Raw genomic sequence first — 19,025 nt, 5'->3', positions numbered from 1 at the left:
TATCTCAGCATCTGCATCTTTTGACCTCCTTTTTATAAACAACTGGCCACTTTTGTGGCATTAATATTATGCTGTGAGTGAACTTTGAACAGGTAAAGTTTCATATATGTTCTGCAGCGTTTTGCCTTCTCAGTTTAATGAGGATGCATTGGCTTCCTAAAAGCTGAGAGAAGCACTTGGGAGATGTACCAGCCAGTTCTAATGCCCGCATACTTTTCTGTGAGAACTACATAGCCTGCAGAACTGCAATTCTTAGAACTTTGGGGAGGATTCCATTGTTATCATTTCTAACTTTCCTTCAGTTTGCAATCTAAGAAAAGATGTTGCTTTTTTAGGGTGTTTTCAGCACTGTTTATCCCATTGTGAAGAACATCTCTTAAATTAGTACTACTTGTATTTATTAAAACTAACCAATTTCTTCTTTAATGCAATTTGGATATTTATCATAGAAAGGGTCTTATTCTTCCTTAATCAACTATGTAGAGAGGTTCTTAAATATGCATTTATTAGCAATATAAAGAGCAAGTGCAGTCATAAATAATCATACTCACCCAATACAAAGTCAAAGGAACCCATTAATCTTTTGGTTCTTGACATTAAAAACCAGATGAGTGTTAGCAGCAGAATTTTAATGCCCAATATCCATGAATGGAAATTCTCTTTGACCATCCACACACGATTGCAATTGTACATGTCTGCTGGCTCTGCCACGCAGCAAAACCAGAGCCCTGAGTTGTGGAGAAGGAACCCTTGACTGACTCAAATCATAAATCTCCTCCAACTGCTAACCACTCTCAAATATGGGATATAGTAAATGCAGTTGAATTAGGGAAGGTGAGTATGGTGGGTGTCAACATCTTCTGCAATTAAAACCTGTCATTATGTCATTCATTTCAAACCAATACTCCCTGTCTTCCCTCCTTTGATAGCTAAACATCTCTGGAAATTGGAAAACTGTCTATTCATTTCTGTGGTCCAGTTTTTTTTGTCAAAGGTACAGAGAAATTGGGTACCTGTCAAGTTTGAATTATGCCATTAGCCAATAAAACTAAGTCCTGTTAGGCTAATTCCATATTTATTTTGAAGTGTGAGAAGTTGTTGATTTGTTTGATTTAACTGCTATGATCAGCTATTCATGTCGATATCTAATTATTCGTGATTAATGATTAATTATAATTTTTAATTTCTGAATTTAATAAATCAATTTAAATTTTGTGTTTATTAGATGTCTCTAATCAATAATTAAAAGCTTTTAATTGCTGAACTAAATGAATATTTATTTTCTTTTGATTATTTTTAATAAACCAAAAAAAAAAAAAACTTATGGCCTCTTTCCTTTGATGAAATAAAAATGAATTTCAGAATTAAAGATTTTATTAGTCCAATTATCAAACAAAGAAAAAATGTAGAATAATATCCTATGGATGAATAGTACAAAAGTATGTTTCATATTTAATTTTTTTTTTAAATAGAAAAAATATTTTTTTTCTTGTTAAAAAATTAAGCATAGTCCATAATAATATAAAATTATGTTAAATATTTTTTTTGTTATTTTGCTATTGGTTATTAATATTATCTAGGCTCTATTTATTTTTTTAAAAAATTTACTTATGAAAAATACTTTTTGAAAAATAATATTTTTTTTATTATAATGCTAAAAAGGAAATTATATTTTTACAATTAAAAAAACTCAAAATGTTACTTTTTAATTTATAATATTATAGAAATATTTAGATTATAAAATTATATTTTATTATTTTTGTATTAAATATAAAAATATATGTTCTATAATTACTTTAAAATAAAATAAAATTATTTTGTTATAAAAAATAGGATAATTTTAGCTAGGTGAGCATTCAGTTTAAACCGAATCAAATCGAACTGAACCAAATTAAATAATGAAAATTAAATTATATATTTTAGAAATCGAACCGAACCAAAATTGATAAAAAATCAAATCGAAACAAATTGTTCTATTTCGGTTCAGTTTGGTTCAAACCGATCAGTTTTGATTTTTTATTATTTTTTAATTTAGACTTGATTTTCAAGTTATTTGGTCTGATTTTGATCTTAGTTTGAACCTAATAATTATTAATTAATGAAATTAAGCAATTTTTATATATAAAATTATATATAATTCATAAATTTCTCATAAAAATAAATCAAATTAAAAATAAATAAAACTATTTGGTTCGATTCAGTTTAACTGATTTTTTATTTTCAAAACCGAATCGAATCGAAATAACTGAAATTTTTATAATATAAAACCGAATCAAATCAAATTATCTTAAAAACCAAACTAAATTATCGAATTAAGGCGGTTCGATTCAGTTTATTTAGTATGAACCGAATAATGCTCACCCCTAATTTTAACAAAATTTTAAAATTTATTTCATTAAATTTTTTATAAAATAATATTTTTTACAAAATAATTAATTATAAAAAATTATTTAACTTGCAAAAATACTATATATTTTGCTACGTGAAAAAATTTTATTCTTTCTATTAAGTTAATAAATTTTTTATAATTTATTACTTAAAAAGAACATAATTTTATAAAATTTGAATGAGATAAATTATAAAATTTTATTAAATCATTTAACTCCGCCTAAGTAGTTTGCGCTTAGCCGGTCCCAAACCCAGATAAAAGGAGGAGAGTTGCGGTAGGTGACAACCAGCGTAAAAATTTCGTCACACCTTATGATATGGATTCAAATGATATAAACCTTGGGACGTCCTTTACTTACGACGTGCTATATCGGAGTCCGAGTGTAGTGAGAAATATGCAAGGGTGTAGGACGTTCACCGAAAGTGACGCGCCATGCCGGCGCCCAGGTGTGGTGTTAAATGAGCAAGGGTTCCCACATCATGGACGGATGTGGGTAAAGAAGTTAGTCCATAGGATAAATAGTAGAACAGATAGTGAAACAGAACACAAGATAGGCATAGAGAACAATAGAATATATCATAGAAGGAGACCAATTAGGAAGGAACACGATAGGAGAACGATTAGGGTTGGTACTTGGAATGTTGGATCACTTACAGAAAAATTAATGGAACTTATAGATACATTGGAAAGGAGAAAGGTGAATATTGCTTGCATTTAGGAGACTAAATGGTTAGGAGAGAAAAACAAGGAAGTGGGTAATTCAGGGTACAAACTGTGGTTTACCGGAAAGGATAGAAACAAGAACGGAGTGGGCATAATCATAGATAGAACATTGAAAAACGTTGTAATAGCTGTGAAAAGAGTAGGAGATAGAATTATACTAATAAAGCTAGTACTAGAAGGAGAAATAATAAATGTAGTTAGTACTTATGCCCCACAAATAGGACTAGATAATGAGAGTGAACAAAGGTTTTGGGAAGATATGGATGATCTAATGCAAAGCATATCGAATGAAGAGAATGTTTTCATTGGTGGAAATTTGAATGGACATGTAGGAAGTGATAGGCAAGGTTATGAGAATGATCATGGAAGTTTTGATTTTAGCAGTCGAAATGAGGAGGAAAAAAGCATCCTAGATTTTGCTATGGCATACGACCTAATACTAACAAATACCTACTTTATAAAAAGAGAGTCACATTTAGTGACTTTAAAAAATGGGCAACATAAAAGCCAAATTGACTTTCTCTTAACCAAGAAGACAAATAGAGCTCTATGCAAGGATTGCAATGTCATTCTAGGAGAGGCTTTAATAAGTCAACATCGATTAATAGTCTTGGATGTCAAGTTAAGGAACAATTTAAGTAAGGTCAAAAGAAATAGTATAGCTCAAACAAAGTGGTGGGAGTTCAAAGTACTAAAGCAAGTGAAGTTCAAAAATGAGCTTCACTAGTCCGAAGCATGGAAGCTGGATATGGAGGCCAATGATATGTGGATACAGATGGCATCAAAGATTAGAAAAGTAGCTAGAAAAGTACTTAGAGAGTCTAAAGGACATGGACCATCCTCAAAAGAGAGATGGTAGTGGAATAAGGAAGTACAAAAGGCAGTGAAGAGAAAAAGGGAATGGTATAAGAAATGATCTAAATGTGATAATAATGAGGCATATAAACAGTACAAGATAGCAAAGAAATAGGCAAAAAAGGCAGTTAGTCAAACAAGTGCGCAGACCTTTGAAAAGTTATATGAGAAACTTGAAACTAAAGAAGAGGAGAAAGATATTTATAGATTAGCAAGGAGGAGAGAAAAAGAAATGTCAAGATTTCTATCAAGTTAGGTGCATTAAGGATAAAGAAGGAAAAGTGTTGGTGAAAGATGAGGACATTAAAGAAAGATGGAGAAATTATTTTGATGATCTCTTTAATAGTAGTCAAAATGGTAATAGCATGAATATAGACTACAGAATAATAGAAAAGAATATGAATTATACTAGAAGGATTAGATCTTTAGAAGTAAAAGAAGCACTTAAGAGAATGAAAGTGGGTAAAGCCTGTGGACCCGATAGAATACCAATTGAAGTGTAGAAGTATTTGGGAGATATGGGGGTGGCTTAGTTAACTAAATTATTTAATAAGATTCTAAACTCAAAGAAAATACCTGATGAATGGAGGAGGAGTATTTTAGTACCTATTTCTAAAAATAAGGAAGACATACAGAGTTGCTCAAACAACAGGGGAATTAAACTCATGAGCCATACTATGAAGTTGTGGGAGAGAGTTGTGGAGCATCGACTACATCATGATACTTCTATCTCTCCCAATCAATTTGGCTTCATGTCCGGTCATTCAACTATGGAAGCGATCTTTCTCATTAGAAGCTTGATGGAGAAATATAGAGATGTGAAGAAAGATCTACATATGATTTTTATTGATTTAGAGAAGGCTTATAATAGTGTTCCAAGAGATGTCTTATGGAGAGTGTTAAAACAAAAGAGGGTATCTATTAGGTACATACAAGTGTTGAAAGATATGTATGAAAGAGCAACTACTATTGTGCGCACAGTGGGAGAGGACATAAGAGATTTTCCTATCTAAGTTGGATTACACCAAGGATCAGCTATAAGCCTTTACCTTTTTACATCAATTTTAGATGAATTGACAAAACATATACAAGAGAGTATCCCTTGGTGCATGATGTTTGCGGATGATATTGGTCTGATAGATGAGACGCGAGAAGGAGTCAATAGAAAGCTAGAGCTTTGGAGAAGTACTCTAGAGTCAAAGAGCTTTAAGTTAAGTAGAACAAAGACAGAATACATGCATTGCAAGTTCAGTGAAGGCCAAACTGGTGATAGGGAAGGAGTTAGTTTGGATGGAGTGGTACTGTCCCAAAGTAATCACTTTAAATATCTCGGCTCAGTCCTTCAAGTAGATGCGGGATGTGAGGAGGATGTTAGTCATAGGATTAAAGCCGGATGGTTGAAGTGGAGACGTGCCACTGGAGTTTTATGTGATCGGAAGATTCCTAATAAGTTGAAAGGAAAATTTTACCGTACAATCATACGACCAGCCATATTATATAGTAGTGAGTGTTGGGCACTGAAGGAGTCGTATGCGTCTAAGATAAGAGTTACAGAGATAAGAATGTTAAGATGGATGAGTGGCTATACTAGACTAGATAAAGTTTGTAATGAGAGTATTAGAGAAAAGGTAGGAGTGGTGCCAATTGAGGATAAGTTGAGAGAAGGAAGATTGAGGTGGTTTGGTCATGTGAAGCGTAGACATACGGAGGTTTTAGTTAGACAAGTAGAGTACATTAGGTTAGAGGATAGAAAGAAAAGAAAGGGTAGACCTAAACTGACTTGGAGGAGAGTAGTACAACAAGACCTAGAGGAGAGTAGTACAACATGACCTAGAAGCATTACATATTTCTGAGGATTTAACCCAAAATCGTATAGAGTAGAGAAAGCGAATCCATATATCCGACCTCAAATTTTTGAGATCAAGAGTTAGTTGAGTTGAGTTGAGTTTATTAAATCATTTTTTTTATAATATATATATATATATAAACAACCATCGAGCGCCTATGACCACCACTAATTGCCAATGACCAATGGTAAAAGGTGGCCAATAAATTAATTCCTATGTATTTATGTTATATATTTATAATTTTTTTATATTCTTTCTTAAAAAGAAAAGTTTTTTTTTAAATATGAGAATTATATTTTTAATTAATTAATTTTTTAAGCATTTCAAACACTAAAAAGTATTAAAAAAATATTTTAAAAAATATATTTTTTGAAATAAACATATTTTTATTTTTACATTATTTTGTTATTATAGACTCTCCTGAAAAATAAACAAATATACTGAAATATATGTGCAATGCACGTAATGTTTAAACTATTTTTATAAAATAATACTATTATCAATAGTAGTTTTTATGTTAAAATTTTTTTAAGCACTCTAATTATTTTCAAAATTCTAAGGTTATGTTTAACAAATTAACCTGAAAATTTTTAATTTTCAATCATATTGAATTTTATGAAATTAAATTAAAGTTTATTCAGTGATTTTTATGAAAATACTTATAAAATTAAATTACTGCGTGTGACTATAAATTTGACATGATTTGTGGCTTTTTCTTTTTTGATATTTCTTGAAAAGTTAAATGTTATTGGCATTATGTGTTGTATTCAACTGGGGGCTTGCTGTTAGACAGAAATCAAAGGGAATAGTGAAACTGCTTGAGAAAGAGCCTCTTCTCAAAGAAGAGAGGGAGATAGAGCTAGGAAGCTGACTAGAGAGATTCAAGGATTTGGTAGTTTCTTCCCTTGGTGGCCTTCAGCACAAGGAATTCTACAGGAATCATCACATGAAACATTTGCAAGAAGCAATTCTCATTTTAACGACCATGATTCTAGTGCAAATCAGCTATGGTTCTCAAATGAGGAAAATTTGATACAAAAAGATGAAACATCCAAGATGAGCTCCGAGGATACAACTTCCTGAGGAGTATATTATCAGTTGCTAAGATTTGTTGTTCACATCAATATCATAATGAGTTGCAGGTCTGATAACATTGTCCTACATTTGTTATATGCGTTAGTTTAGCACTCTTATCAAAACTGGATGATTGAGCAATTCCTGTTTCAAAAGGAACACCCAGATTAAGAAATAAGATTCATTTAATTATTGACAAACAGACAAGGACAGAAGGGTTGGCCTGGAATAATATAGAATTTAGATGATAGACTCCTTGTGCAGAATGTTACAAAAATTACTGCTCAATCAATTTTATTTACAAAGGTGAAGCAGGGATGGCCTAGAATTCATCTGTGTCACACACATGATTAAAGCCCAATACAAACGTAGCACATAAATTCATGAATCAACGGGATTTTAAGATTTGCAAAGCCAGTCTTGAATTGCAAGACGCAGGGCATGGTTGGGAGTAAGATGCAAGTGACTCAACTTCAAATTAGTCATTGGAGATGTTTCACGGCCATTTTCCAACCATCCACGCAATGCTTCACCTTCATACGTGAATCCATCAGCTGCCACCTGGGGATCATGCATTATTTCCTGAAAGAATTCAATTTAGATGTGTAAGCTATATGGTGCAAAATTTGACACTTTCAGCCCTATAAAGGAAAAAAATCAGGCCATGACACCCTTGCTCCATCGTAATCATGTAAACTCAGTAAGCACTGCACCGTGGCAGGACATCATGACTTATTCTCGAGACAAATTAAAAAAATCTATAATCAAAGGTTCAATATGTCAAGCCTTTTTAAAAGATGATGACTGAGAAAGTGATAAAATTAGGCAGCTTGGGAAGAAAGATACATGCATGCGTTTGTGCATATGGTACAAGTACAATCAAGTTATTCTCAATTTCATTATACAAATTTGTGTCATTTACGTACCTGAAGGATGGGACACAAAAAGAAAGATGGCACTGGTCGCTCTTCTGAAGCATGCAACTGTTCCAATTCTCTCACGAGAGCAGGTGTCAACTCAGGTCTCTCCCTGCCACTCAATTCACAGAACTGCAGACCCAAGTCAACCAATCTTTTTGCCACAAATGTTGGCCATTCTCCAGCAGAAGGATCCAAAATTGAGGCTAATTTCCCGCATGACATTGTTCTACGCACCTCACCTACCAACCCAAAAGGAGGCCTTCCAGTGATTAGCTGTAGAATGATCACCCCAAAGGAATAAATATCAGACTTGGTTGTCAGAACCCCCTCTCTTCGGAACTCTGGATCCGTATATGGAAAAGCACCCTTTGGCTCAGTGCCCCTACGAAAACTCGGGCAAGAAAGAGTATCATCTGTTACAAGCCTGCAAATTCCAAACTCACATATTTTGCAGCTAAGTTCAGAATCAAGTAGGATATGTTGTGGTTTCAGATCACCATGGATAATCTTTTCAGGTTTAGAAGAGTGCAAGAAGCAAAGTGCACTTGAGATTTCAGCTATAATCCGTGCTCGGACTTTCCATGTCAAGGGAGAAATGTTGCTTCTCCTGAAGAGGCAGTCATGGAGGCTCCCATTGGGCAAGTACTCATATACAAGAGACCAAGCTTCTGGGCATGCGCCAAGTAAAGTCACCAGATGAGGATGTTGTAATTTGCCAAGAACTTGAACCTGCACTAAGTATTAACAAATAATTAAGGTTACTTTATATATATTATGAGAGAAAAGAGGCAGTAGGCTGGCAATCTATTCAACGCAATACATTTTTTGGATAAGCTCTTAAAAGCCACACCTGGAGATTTTATCACCAGATAGTTAGACCGTAATGTTCTACTAATATTGTAAGCAACGCAGATAATCGCTACCTGCAGTTTGATATGGACACTTAAATACGCCTAGAGTTGTCAAAGTAACCTAAACGCTATCTATAGTTTGCTAATCTAGTCTTGTACACCAACATTTTGATAGTTGTTTAAGTCAATATTATATTACTATTTAGTTTAGGATTTATATTGTTGTGGAAAGTTAATATTGATTCTATATATTCTTATTTAGTGTAGGATTTATATTCCTAAATAGATATGATTTATATTCTTAATTAAGTAGGATAAATATGGGAAATTTGTTGGAATCATGTAAATTTAGGGCTGTAATCTTTAGGAAATTATTTTTAGTGGCTAATTTAAGAATCAATTATATTTATTAGCTTCCTATTCTAGAATTCTTTCTTGTATATAAATTGTCATATATATTCTATTAAATTCATTGAGAGAAATACAAAAAATATTCTCCAAATCATTGTCCAACATGGTATCAAATCATTCGATTCATTAGAGCGGGCTTTAGTACTATTAATTGATACTATTCACCGACACTGTTCAATGCAGTATTCATGGACACTGTTCATTGGCACTGTTCATAGCGCGTTGACCTTTTTCAGACTTTTTTTTTCAACTGTTCGTTGTGTGTTGCACCTCTACCCAAACCCTGCTTTCAATATGGTTTGAATTTTTTTTGTTTTTCGGTACCCCTTCATTTAAGTATTGTTTCATTATTTTTTCTTTTCCTCTTGATTTAAGATAGCAGATGGAAAAAAAGTTGCTTCTGAAACAAAAATGTGTTTAAGTCCTATAAAACTTGATGGAATAAATTATTTGGCATGGTCTAAATCTTGTCCCTTGTTTATTCAAGCTAGAAGATTACAGGGGTATCTTACCAGAGATAAACCAAAACTAATACCAAAACCAGAAAGTACTAGCTCTACCAACAATCAATGGGAATTTAAGCACACACTAGTGATATCATGGCTCATAAACCCTATGCAACCTCAGATAGCCCATGAGTATTTAATGTTGAACAGTGCATCTACCATTTTGGAGTGTTGTTTCTCAGACCTATCCTCAATTAGGCAAAGATGCACAGGTGCATCAGTTGAGAAATAAGGTTCATAGTATAAAGCAAGGTGAAATAACTATTGCTCAATACTTTGCTGAATTGAGTGGGTTATGGTAGGAATTGGATTACTATCAGAACTTTGAAGCTACATGTGCTACTGATGCAGTTAACTTTTAGAAGTTGGTTGAGAAAGAGTTAATCTATGATTTTTTTGTTGGGCTGAATATAGAATATGACCAAATTTGAGTCTAAATACTTGGTAAGGATCCTCTACCATCATTTAGGCAAACTTATTCTTATGTTCAACAGGAAGAGAGCAGAAAAAGTGTTACGGTCCATGCTATGTTTGTTAACAAATCGGGACTTATTGCTACCACCTTTAAGGAACAATTACATAGCTCTAGTGTAGATCCTTATTTATGTGACATTGTGGACATATGCATTGAGGCCGTGAGGAACACGATTATGAAAAAAATATATGACTGTAAGATATATTGAGGCATTAAAAATGGACAATCATATGTATAGCATGTCTCTTAAAGAAAATAATTTAAAAGAGAAAAAAATATATTTAATTAAATTTAAATGATTTACTTCTGTTTAAATTTAATTTTGAAAGTTTATTTCATTAAAAAAAACCTAATTGGACCTAATTGGGCTCTCCAAGGCCAATGAGACCCAGTGGGGGGATTTTAATTAAACGAATAAAAGCTCATTTTTTTTTATTTCTCTTATTTTTTTTATCCCTATTTATTCTTGTTTATCCCTATTTATCTCAATCCTTATTTCTATCCCTATCTCCTTAGCATTTCTAAACCCTCTAGGAATAGGATTACTTATCTCCCTTAAACTCTAAATCAAAACCCTATATATATATCTAACAGAGGGAGGAGAAAAGACACAAGGAGGAGAAAAGGCACAAAGAGAAGAGAACAACAAAAGACAAGAAAAAAAAAACTCACTCCATCTTTCAAATTCGATAAGCTTTCCCCATCTCTCTCCTCCTTTTTTCTTATTTGTTTCTTCTTTTTTCTTTAAAAAACTTTTAAGAATTCTTCAAAGTATGTATTTTAAATTATGAAAATTCAAGAAATATGCTATATATCTGTGTAATATCTATGAACCAACTTGAGAAGGAGTGTTGCAGTTATACTTACCTGATACACGGTACTCCTAGATAGTGGCACGTGATATAAATGAAATTTAGGACACATTAGGGTAGGCTTCATCGGTACACCAATTTGATTCATGGTATGCCAATTATATTTATTTGATACATAAATTACATAAATACAGCTTACTTTATTTTTCAATTTCATTTAACATATGTTTATAAAAAATTAAAAATTAATTAATATGATGTAATTTAAAATAATTAAAATATAATTAAAACTAAAAATGTTTATATTTTTTAAAAGCTATTATCTTTCTATTAATAATTTAATCAAAAGCATTTATTACATATTTTTCAATATTAAGATTCCATTGCATTAAAGAGTACCATAAGTTCATAAGGCCCACTAAAAAAAAAAAATGTCCCATAACCCCATAAGGCCCATTAAATCAAAGACTCCATAATCCATTAAATATGTCAAATGGATAAAACAAACAAATAACCCATAACGTGTCCTTTCTTCTTCATTTTCTTTCTTTCTTGTACTCTTTTTGTGTCACTGTTGCCTTCCCTCTTTTCTTTCCCATTTTGTGCTGCCGCATATCGCTTCTTATTCTTCTTTCTTCTTCTCTGTTTTTCCTCCATATTCTCTCTCTTTGTTCTTTATCTATAGGCATTTTGGCTGCCATGGAAGGAAACATGCGGAACCCCTATTTTAGCGAACTAGGACATCTACCCAAGTGTTTTGGAATGTCAGTGTACTACATTCTAGGACTTGCGTCCCAATTCACGGTTTGGAGGGGGTAGCAAATTAGGTGACTATGGTTGCAATCACGTTAGAAAATTATTTTTAAGAACTAATTTATGAATCAATTATATTTATTAACTTTCTATTCTAAAATTCTTTCTTGCATATAAATTGTCATATGTATTCTATCAATTTCATTCAGAGAAACACAAAAAATATTCTCCAAATCACTGTTCAACAACATTTGTATATAAATATATAATCCTTTATTTTATTGAAGTAATGAGAGAATAAAAATGTAGCCCTTTATTCTCCTTCTCTTCCCTTCCGTTTCTTTTTCTTCTTCTTATTCCTAAATTCTTAGGAATCTATCCATGATCAATAGTTGATCATTTCTTATGGAGAAAGTGTCAGTTCTGTTGCCAATTCCGGTCAGTTTTCCGTATTCAGAAACAGATTGGTTCAACTTTTGGAGGGAGACAGGATTCATGATCTCATCATTCAAAGGATTCTTTCAGGTTTGGCTTCACTTGGCAATCATATCGAAGTCATTGCCGTTCACATGAACTAGTATTCTAGCATCATGGGGCAAGCCAGGATGCAATCTTTCAAATTTTCGCAAAAGCAATGGAGAAGAAGTGCAGTGGGAATGCAAATGTGGCGTATGCTCGGTTTTGTGCTACAGTACATGAGATATGCAACATAATGAAGAATGGTTTTGGTGGCCAGATTATTGACAATAAAGGATTATTTGAATAAGGCATCTATCTTTCCCAGGATAATTCTCCTCTTGAAAGTGTGAAGAATTTGAGGGATGATAAGGATGGTCTACGCCATTTGTTGTTGTGCCGCGTTATACTGGGTAACACGGAGATTGTGCATCCTAGTTTTGAGCAGTGTAATCTGAGTTTTGAGGAGTTTGTTCGGGGATAGACAACATGTCATCTCCCAAGAAGTATATTTAGAGGAGTAACCACATGAACACTCATATTTTGCTAGAGTTTGTGTTAGTTTCAAGGCTCCTTCTTGTTTGAAAGCGTTCTTCAGGATTCAAGAATCTGCAGGGATGCCAACTTCACAATGGATGCCATTTCCAACTCTCATTATTGCACTATCAAAGTTCTCACCTCCTAATACTGTTGCCTATTGGTGTAATTGCCAACTACCATAAAGATCACAAAGAAAAGAAAATTTCTAGGCTAGAACTAATACAGCGAGTGAGACAATTAGTAGGGGACAAATTCTTGATTGCTGCAGTCAAATTGTGCAGAACCAAGCAAGCTAAAGGATCAAGCAGTTCTAAGCAAGCAATGGTTGAATAAGAGGCAGGAATCATGTCAATGGAGATGAAAGCAGAGACATCAGGGTTGACTAGATTATGCATGGATGAAAAAGCATTTGGTGGATGCAATTGCAATGCGGAAGAAGGAAGAGAAAGGAAAGAACCACAAAGGGCTACATCTTTATTCTCATTACTTATAAAATAGAAGATCACATATTTATATACATATCTCCTATAATTACTCTACCTAATTAGGAATATAAATTCTACCTATTTAGAAATATAAATACTACACTAAATAGGAATATATAAAATCCATATTGACTTTTCATAACACTTCCACCTAAAATGGAATCTCATTAACACCAAAACACAACAACTCATAGGATCACACTTCCTCTCCAAAGGCAAAACAATATTTTTAAAATTAATATATTTTAAAAAAATTATAAAATATAATAAAAATAAAACTTTTTATTTGGTCCACTAAAATTCTAATTTGAATTTAAATAAAATTAATAATATGGATCAAGGCACTACAAATTCAAATAAATAAGTAGCTCAATAAAATATAAAAATTTTTAAATTTATAGGACCATATTAAAAATTTAATATAAGGCTAGAGGGACCATATTAAAAATATAAGTTATAGTTTGTCCAAAGATAGAGTAGAACCATACTTAAAAACTAAATTTTCACTAGGTTTGGGAGCTATGGCCCCCCCAGCACACCCTTCCTCCATTGTTGCAGGAATACTCAAAGCGGGTGTACAAACCAACTATGTGGTGACAGTTGATTTTTTTCAAGTCATGGCTATGGTCAAGATCTATGTGTAACAGAATAGAGTGTAAGATATTCACAAATAAGTGTAACAGAATAGGCATACATTCCAGGGTCCAACAAGCATTAGTTAGAATGGGAAAAAAAAAATCAAAGGGAATATCTTCTTCCTCAAATCTTTCCAGGAAACCTCATACTCTTGAAAAATATTGTGCAATATAGATTTTGAGAGAGAGAGCAGCTGACCTCTTTTTGAAACTCTGACTGCCCTTGCATGTTATTTGGATACAGCTTCTTTATAGCAACAGTTCTGCCCAACATTTCGCCCTTGTAAACATAACCATATCCTCCCTGCCCAAGTTTGAAGCTCTCAGAGAAATTGCACGTTGCGGTTTGCAAATCAGATACTGAAAATTCCGCCAACTCAGGCAACTCTTCAACAAACCCAAGCAACCCATTACAGTTAGGAGCTCCAGCTTGCCCACGATTTTTCCATCGCTCAAGCCAATGTGCAGCTTCCATTTTCTGCCGTCGGATAGTCTGCTTTTCCTGCTGCAGAGATGCAATGGACGCTTGAACAAGTTGCAATTCTCCAGCAGCAGCATCCCGCCAACGATTTGATTCTTGTACACGATTGTCTAGAAGAGCAACATTTCCCATGGCCCTTTGTCGCTCTTTAGTTACTTCCTCTTTCTCTTCCAAGAGTTTTTCTCGTTCCTCTATTGTATTCCTTAGAGCATTCTCAGCTTCTTTTCTGAGTTTAACTTCATTTGCATAGGCAGAGTCAAAGATTTTGACCTGAAGAGAAGAAGGAATCAAGCTTCTAACCTAGGAATATAGACCAAGATATCTGAAAGTCAATTGAAGAACACAGCCAGCAAAACAAATTTCCATAATCAGCAAATATGTTGCTCAGTCTCCAACTAGGTAGGCAAATCCCCTAAACTTAATAATCCCAAATAAATCAGCATAAAATTGCTATAACTGATTTACAAATGAAACAGATGGAACATACATAGAGAAAAAAAAAAAAAAAAAGAAAGATAAACTCCTTATAACTCATATTTTTAAGAAATGCTTAATCAGATTCACAGAAGACACAGAAACATAAAACAAAAACACTATTACAAGTCAAAATCAAAATCATGATGAATATTCCAAGTTTTCCTTTTCTTTTATTCCTCTCTTTTTTTTCTTTGTCCCATTAAATCCGGTATGATGTGCAAGTCCAGACCCATATTACCCATATAATGAGAGGCATACATGAATCCAAGCTTTATCCACCTGAAAATTCTAAGAGTACAAGGAATGCGAAGTAAATTATCATCATTAATGTTGTCACATATAGATGCTATAGCAAGTCCATGAAATGAAGTGGGATGCTGAAATCATTTTAACCTTGCTTATGGCTTCCAAAGTTTGGAATTCCAATTTTTTGCGCTTCAACAGTTCTTCAAATGTTTCATTCCTTGATGCTTCAGCTTCTGTCCTTACTCGTTCCAGCTGACAGTATAAGCTCTCTTCCTCAACCATTGAATCAGAATCTGAAGACACCCTTCTTTCAGTAGATGTGCCAGAGCTACTACTTCTAGGACTAAATGCACTGTGGATAGAGTGGGAAAAACATGTATTGGTAGAACAAGATCTAGCAGGCAACATTGGCACTTCTGCACAGGTTGATTGAACCCAATGGCTATATTGGGAACAAGTTAAACCTGTAGAAGAACTAGATCGAAGATATCCGGGGTGTGATGGCAACATATTCTTACTACACCCAAGTGATTTAGGCCTTAAATTTTCCGTACTTGCACCCCCTGCATCATCACAGGATGGTAAAAGACTAGACCTTTCAGAAGCTTCTCTCATCCACACATGTTTCCCTTTGTTGATAAACCATATTTCACAGAATATAGGAGCACTTTTAGCTACATAATTTGCTTTGTTGGAACTCTTTTTCACCTTCATGCAACTGCATTAGACAATTAGGATTGCATACAAAATATAAATGAATAAGCAAATGAATAAAACTCTATAACATCTCTACATTTAAACAAAAAAGGCACAATCAGCACAACACAGTGTATATTTTTCAATGACAGTGTAAGAAAAACTAAGGCTATACAGAAGATGTTAAGTCTGCTGATGAAATTTCGCTAAGAAGGCCATTCAATTATTATGATATCCAATTTGTTTTCGCTCATGCATCAAAAAGAAACTAAAGCCAAATTCAATATTTAAGTAACAATCAAGAGTTATTTATATATATATTACTTTATAATCTTACACTCATCTATTTTCGCATGAACAGATCCAATAAACATGACAATTATTTACAAAGGTTAGGTGTACACCATTGCAACAAAATAAGCTTCAGAAAAACAAAAAAGAAAAACAAAAATATACAGATCATTGAACTTAATTGTCACACAAAGGTATGTGATTGTGATGATATGGTTGTTTTTCATTGGATTAGTAATTGAATGACAGATGACAGATAAACCACTCACTTTTCTGGTACAGCACCCATAACAAGCATCCTAGCGTCATGTCTGTTTAACAATTCTACTATTCCCTTTTGAACTTGGTCACAATCAGTTGTAACGATACTTGCTTCAACCTGAAAAGTAAGCATAATCCACGAGATTTTTAGATGACTACAACAAGAACACAAATGGCTGGGAAAATATAATTTCCTCAGTATAGAACTGAATGTGTAATGATGACTAGGCCCAAATGTGGGAAAACAAATGACAACTACCAAAAAGACCAAAAGCTGCATTATTCTAATATCACATCAGATAACTCTTCTCAACCAGCTACCACAAAGAAGAATCATTCAACCACAAAGCCTAAAACCATATGGAAAAGGTTCATAAAAAGAAACACAATAAAATCAAAATCGTGATTCAACTCCCTTTGCAACTAACCCAACCAAGCTCGGCTCCAAATTAATCAGGCTCAACTACATGGATTTTTGGTCTTCATTTATTTCTGTTTAGGAATTAGGACCAGAATTAACACTCCAAATGTGATATCATTAGGATCCACTCATGAAAGAGATGTAACAAATACAACTGACTGCCAACCTACCGAAACCTCTCCCCTTTCATCCATATTGGAGAAGGACTATGCCAAATCCAGCACAAACTCAAAATCCAAAATAGGCATTGCTCCACAAGGACCCTATACAAGCTAAGTAAATAATCAAACTTGAAAGCCTGGACAAAGCTGCAATTGTCGACATTGCCATTCAATCAGGCAGAGTAATGTGCTATTGTTACATGTCAATCACATAAAAAGTATATGCACTGCGATATTGATTTTGATTGTTCTTGTGAAGCAAAAAGCTAGAAATTATAGGTGAACTGATATGGCATTACCAGAGTTCGTTGTAAAAAAGCCTATAAAACAAGCCAATTAAGACCAATAAATATTCGCCCATATTAAACAGCATCTGTTTAAAACCATAAAACCGCAAGAGCAGAAAAGATACTTGGGAGATAAAAGACACCTTAGCTCTATGACAAATGGCCAAGAAAATTTCTAAAACCTTCTTTGTCTGTTCCCTTTCTTGCCTTCTATGAACTGAAACTACTTCAGCATTTGCTTGACTTGCTGGTAGATTTCCCACTGCAGTAAATATTTAAGAAGTCATATGACTTGGAAAAACTTAAGGGAAAATAAATTAGTACAATTTCGTTGCTCAAGGAATTTAAAATAAAAGAAATTTGAACTTCACACGTCCTAATTTCCCGCAGTCAGAAAACACAGGCATCGTTAAACCTTCAAGGAAGCTATTGTTTTATTATTTTATTTTCATATGGAGAATTTCTTTGTTTACATAAGCAACGAGATGGAGCAAAACCCCGCAAGTAACAGGAATTCAAGACAAAACAAGCTAAACTCCACAAGTTGGAATTGAACCATCATTTCCAAATCAAAAAGAGAGGCATAATTAGGAGTTCAATGAAGCAAAGGGAAGAGAGAGAGAGAGAGAGAGAGAGAGAGAGAGAGAGAGTGTTACGTAGAGTTGGTATTAGAGGAGAGGGCTGGTGAACATGAAGGATACAAATTTCTCTGCCCCCAAAGCGTTTAAAGCACCAATGAAGCAAACCGACAGTTTTCTCAACAGATTTTCCCACAGCCACGTACACTTTGTCACCACCACCACCACCACCGCCACTAACACTAACACCACCGCCTTCTTCAACAATATCAGGCAATTGGGAACTCACCGTCCGATCAAACCCAATCCGGAAAACATCCGGGGAAGACAAACCAGAAAGGGATTCCAGCGCAGGGTCGTGAAGAGGCGGGTGAGCGGGATTCAAAAACTCCATAAGAGAGGGTTTTGGAGAGCGGCGGTAGCTAATAACTTTGAATTGGCGACTCAGATATTGTCGGTTTTCTTTGTGTGCTTGCAGTATGGTCACATCTCACATGCGGGCCGAAAAAGAATATCAGAATTTGTTCTTGTGGAAATTGAAAATGAAATTCTTTCGTTTTCTTTATATACATATATTGTTTGTTTCTACGAAACAAGAAAAGGATAGGCTGCAGAGAGCTTAGACTTTTCAGGTTGACTTCCAAGAGAAGAGAGATATGCTTTGGAGTCGAAATCACCAGGAAAATGCCAACCCAATTTGAATGGAATTGCAAGCTTTCAAGCTTTCTTTATAAAATATTAATTTTAATATTTTTAAATAATAAATTTTATATATTATTTTTAATTAAAATTAACAAAAAAATTAAAAGCCTAAGCCTTCAAATCCTAAAGCCAGAATTTATGGCAATTACCAAATACAACCGCTCAATTTTATGTGTTTTTTTTATAAAAATTATTAAATTTTAATTTAATTTTATAAAAATTATTATAATAAAATATTAAAAATTTTCAAATTAATTTACTGATTTATTAATTATTTTACAAATAAAATTATCTAACTATCAATTACTAATAAAAAAAAGTCAAGGTTTGACGGCGAGAGAGAGGTGGTGAGATGTGTTTTATTTATTTTTTTTTTTTTAAGAAACTAATAAAATAATATAATTTTATTTATAAAATTATTGATAAATTAATAAATTAACATAAAACCTTTAATTTTAAATCACAATGAATATTATAAAATTAAATTAAAATTTAATAATTTTTATAAAAAATTAAAATTTAATAATTTTTATTAAAATATTCATAAATTGAGTAATCGGTATGATATTTATTCCCAGAATTGAATTAAGAGCCTAATGCTCACGTAATGTTTCTTCTTTCTCTTTAATCCAACCTCTAATTCTCCATCCAACACCTTGCTGGCAGTTGGTGAACAAAATATATAGTCTGTG

At 33.3% G+C, this 19,025-nt stretch overlaps 1 protein-coding gene across 2 annotated transcripts; it reads right to left on the bottom strand.

Moving 5' to 3' along the window:
* Positions 1 to 7,055: 7,055 nt before the first annotated feature.
* Positions 7,056 to 18,308, bottom strand: LOC110671944 (U-box domain-containing protein 33). Of its 2 annotated transcripts, none has more exons than XM_021834574.2 (7): positions 17,710 to 18,308; positions 17,197 to 17,315; positions 16,193 to 16,302; positions 15,084 to 15,654; positions 13,932 to 14,513; positions 7,815 to 8,537; positions 7,056 to 7,470 (listed from the first exon to the last, which is right to left on the bottom strand). In XM_021834574.2, exons 1-7 carry the CDS (start codon positions 18,023 to 18,025, stop codon positions 7,288 to 7,290), a joined length of 2,604 nt encoding a protein of 867 aa, XP_021690266.2. In that variant the 5' UTR covers positions 18,026 to 18,308; the 3' UTR covers positions 7,056 to 7,287. The 2 variants fall into 2 exon arrangements, with proteins under 2 accessions (XP_021690266.2, XP_021690267.2); XM_021834575.2 differs by having other exon boundaries at positions 13,932 to 14,483; positions 17,710 to 18,306.
* Between the last annotated feature and the right edge of the window lie 717 nt (positions 18,309 to 19,025).

The sequence above is a fragment of the Hevea brasiliensis genome, chromosome 1, assembly GCF_030052815.1.
Source record: "Hevea brasiliensis isolate MT/VB/25A 57/8 chromosome 1, ASM3005281v1, whole genome shotgun sequence".
NCBI lineage: Eukaryota > Viridiplantae > Streptophyta > Magnoliopsida > Malpighiales > Euphorbiaceae > Hevea > Hevea brasiliensis.
This window is presented reverse-complemented; position numbering and strand designations above follow the sequence as displayed.

Coding starts and splice junctions, on each gene's coding strand:
- LOC110671944 (XM_021834574.2), bottom strand. CDS start 18,025: ATGGAGTTTTTGAATCCCGCTCACCCGCCTCTTCACGACCCTGCGCTG. Junction 8,538..13,931: donor AGTCAGAGTTTCAAAAAGAG/GTCAGCTGCTCT, acceptor TACTTAGTGCAG/GTTCAAGTTCTTGGCAAATT. Junction 7,471..7,814: donor TTTTGTGTCCCATCCTTCAG/GTACGTAAATGA, acceptor GAATTCTTTCAG/GAAATAATGCATGATCCCCA.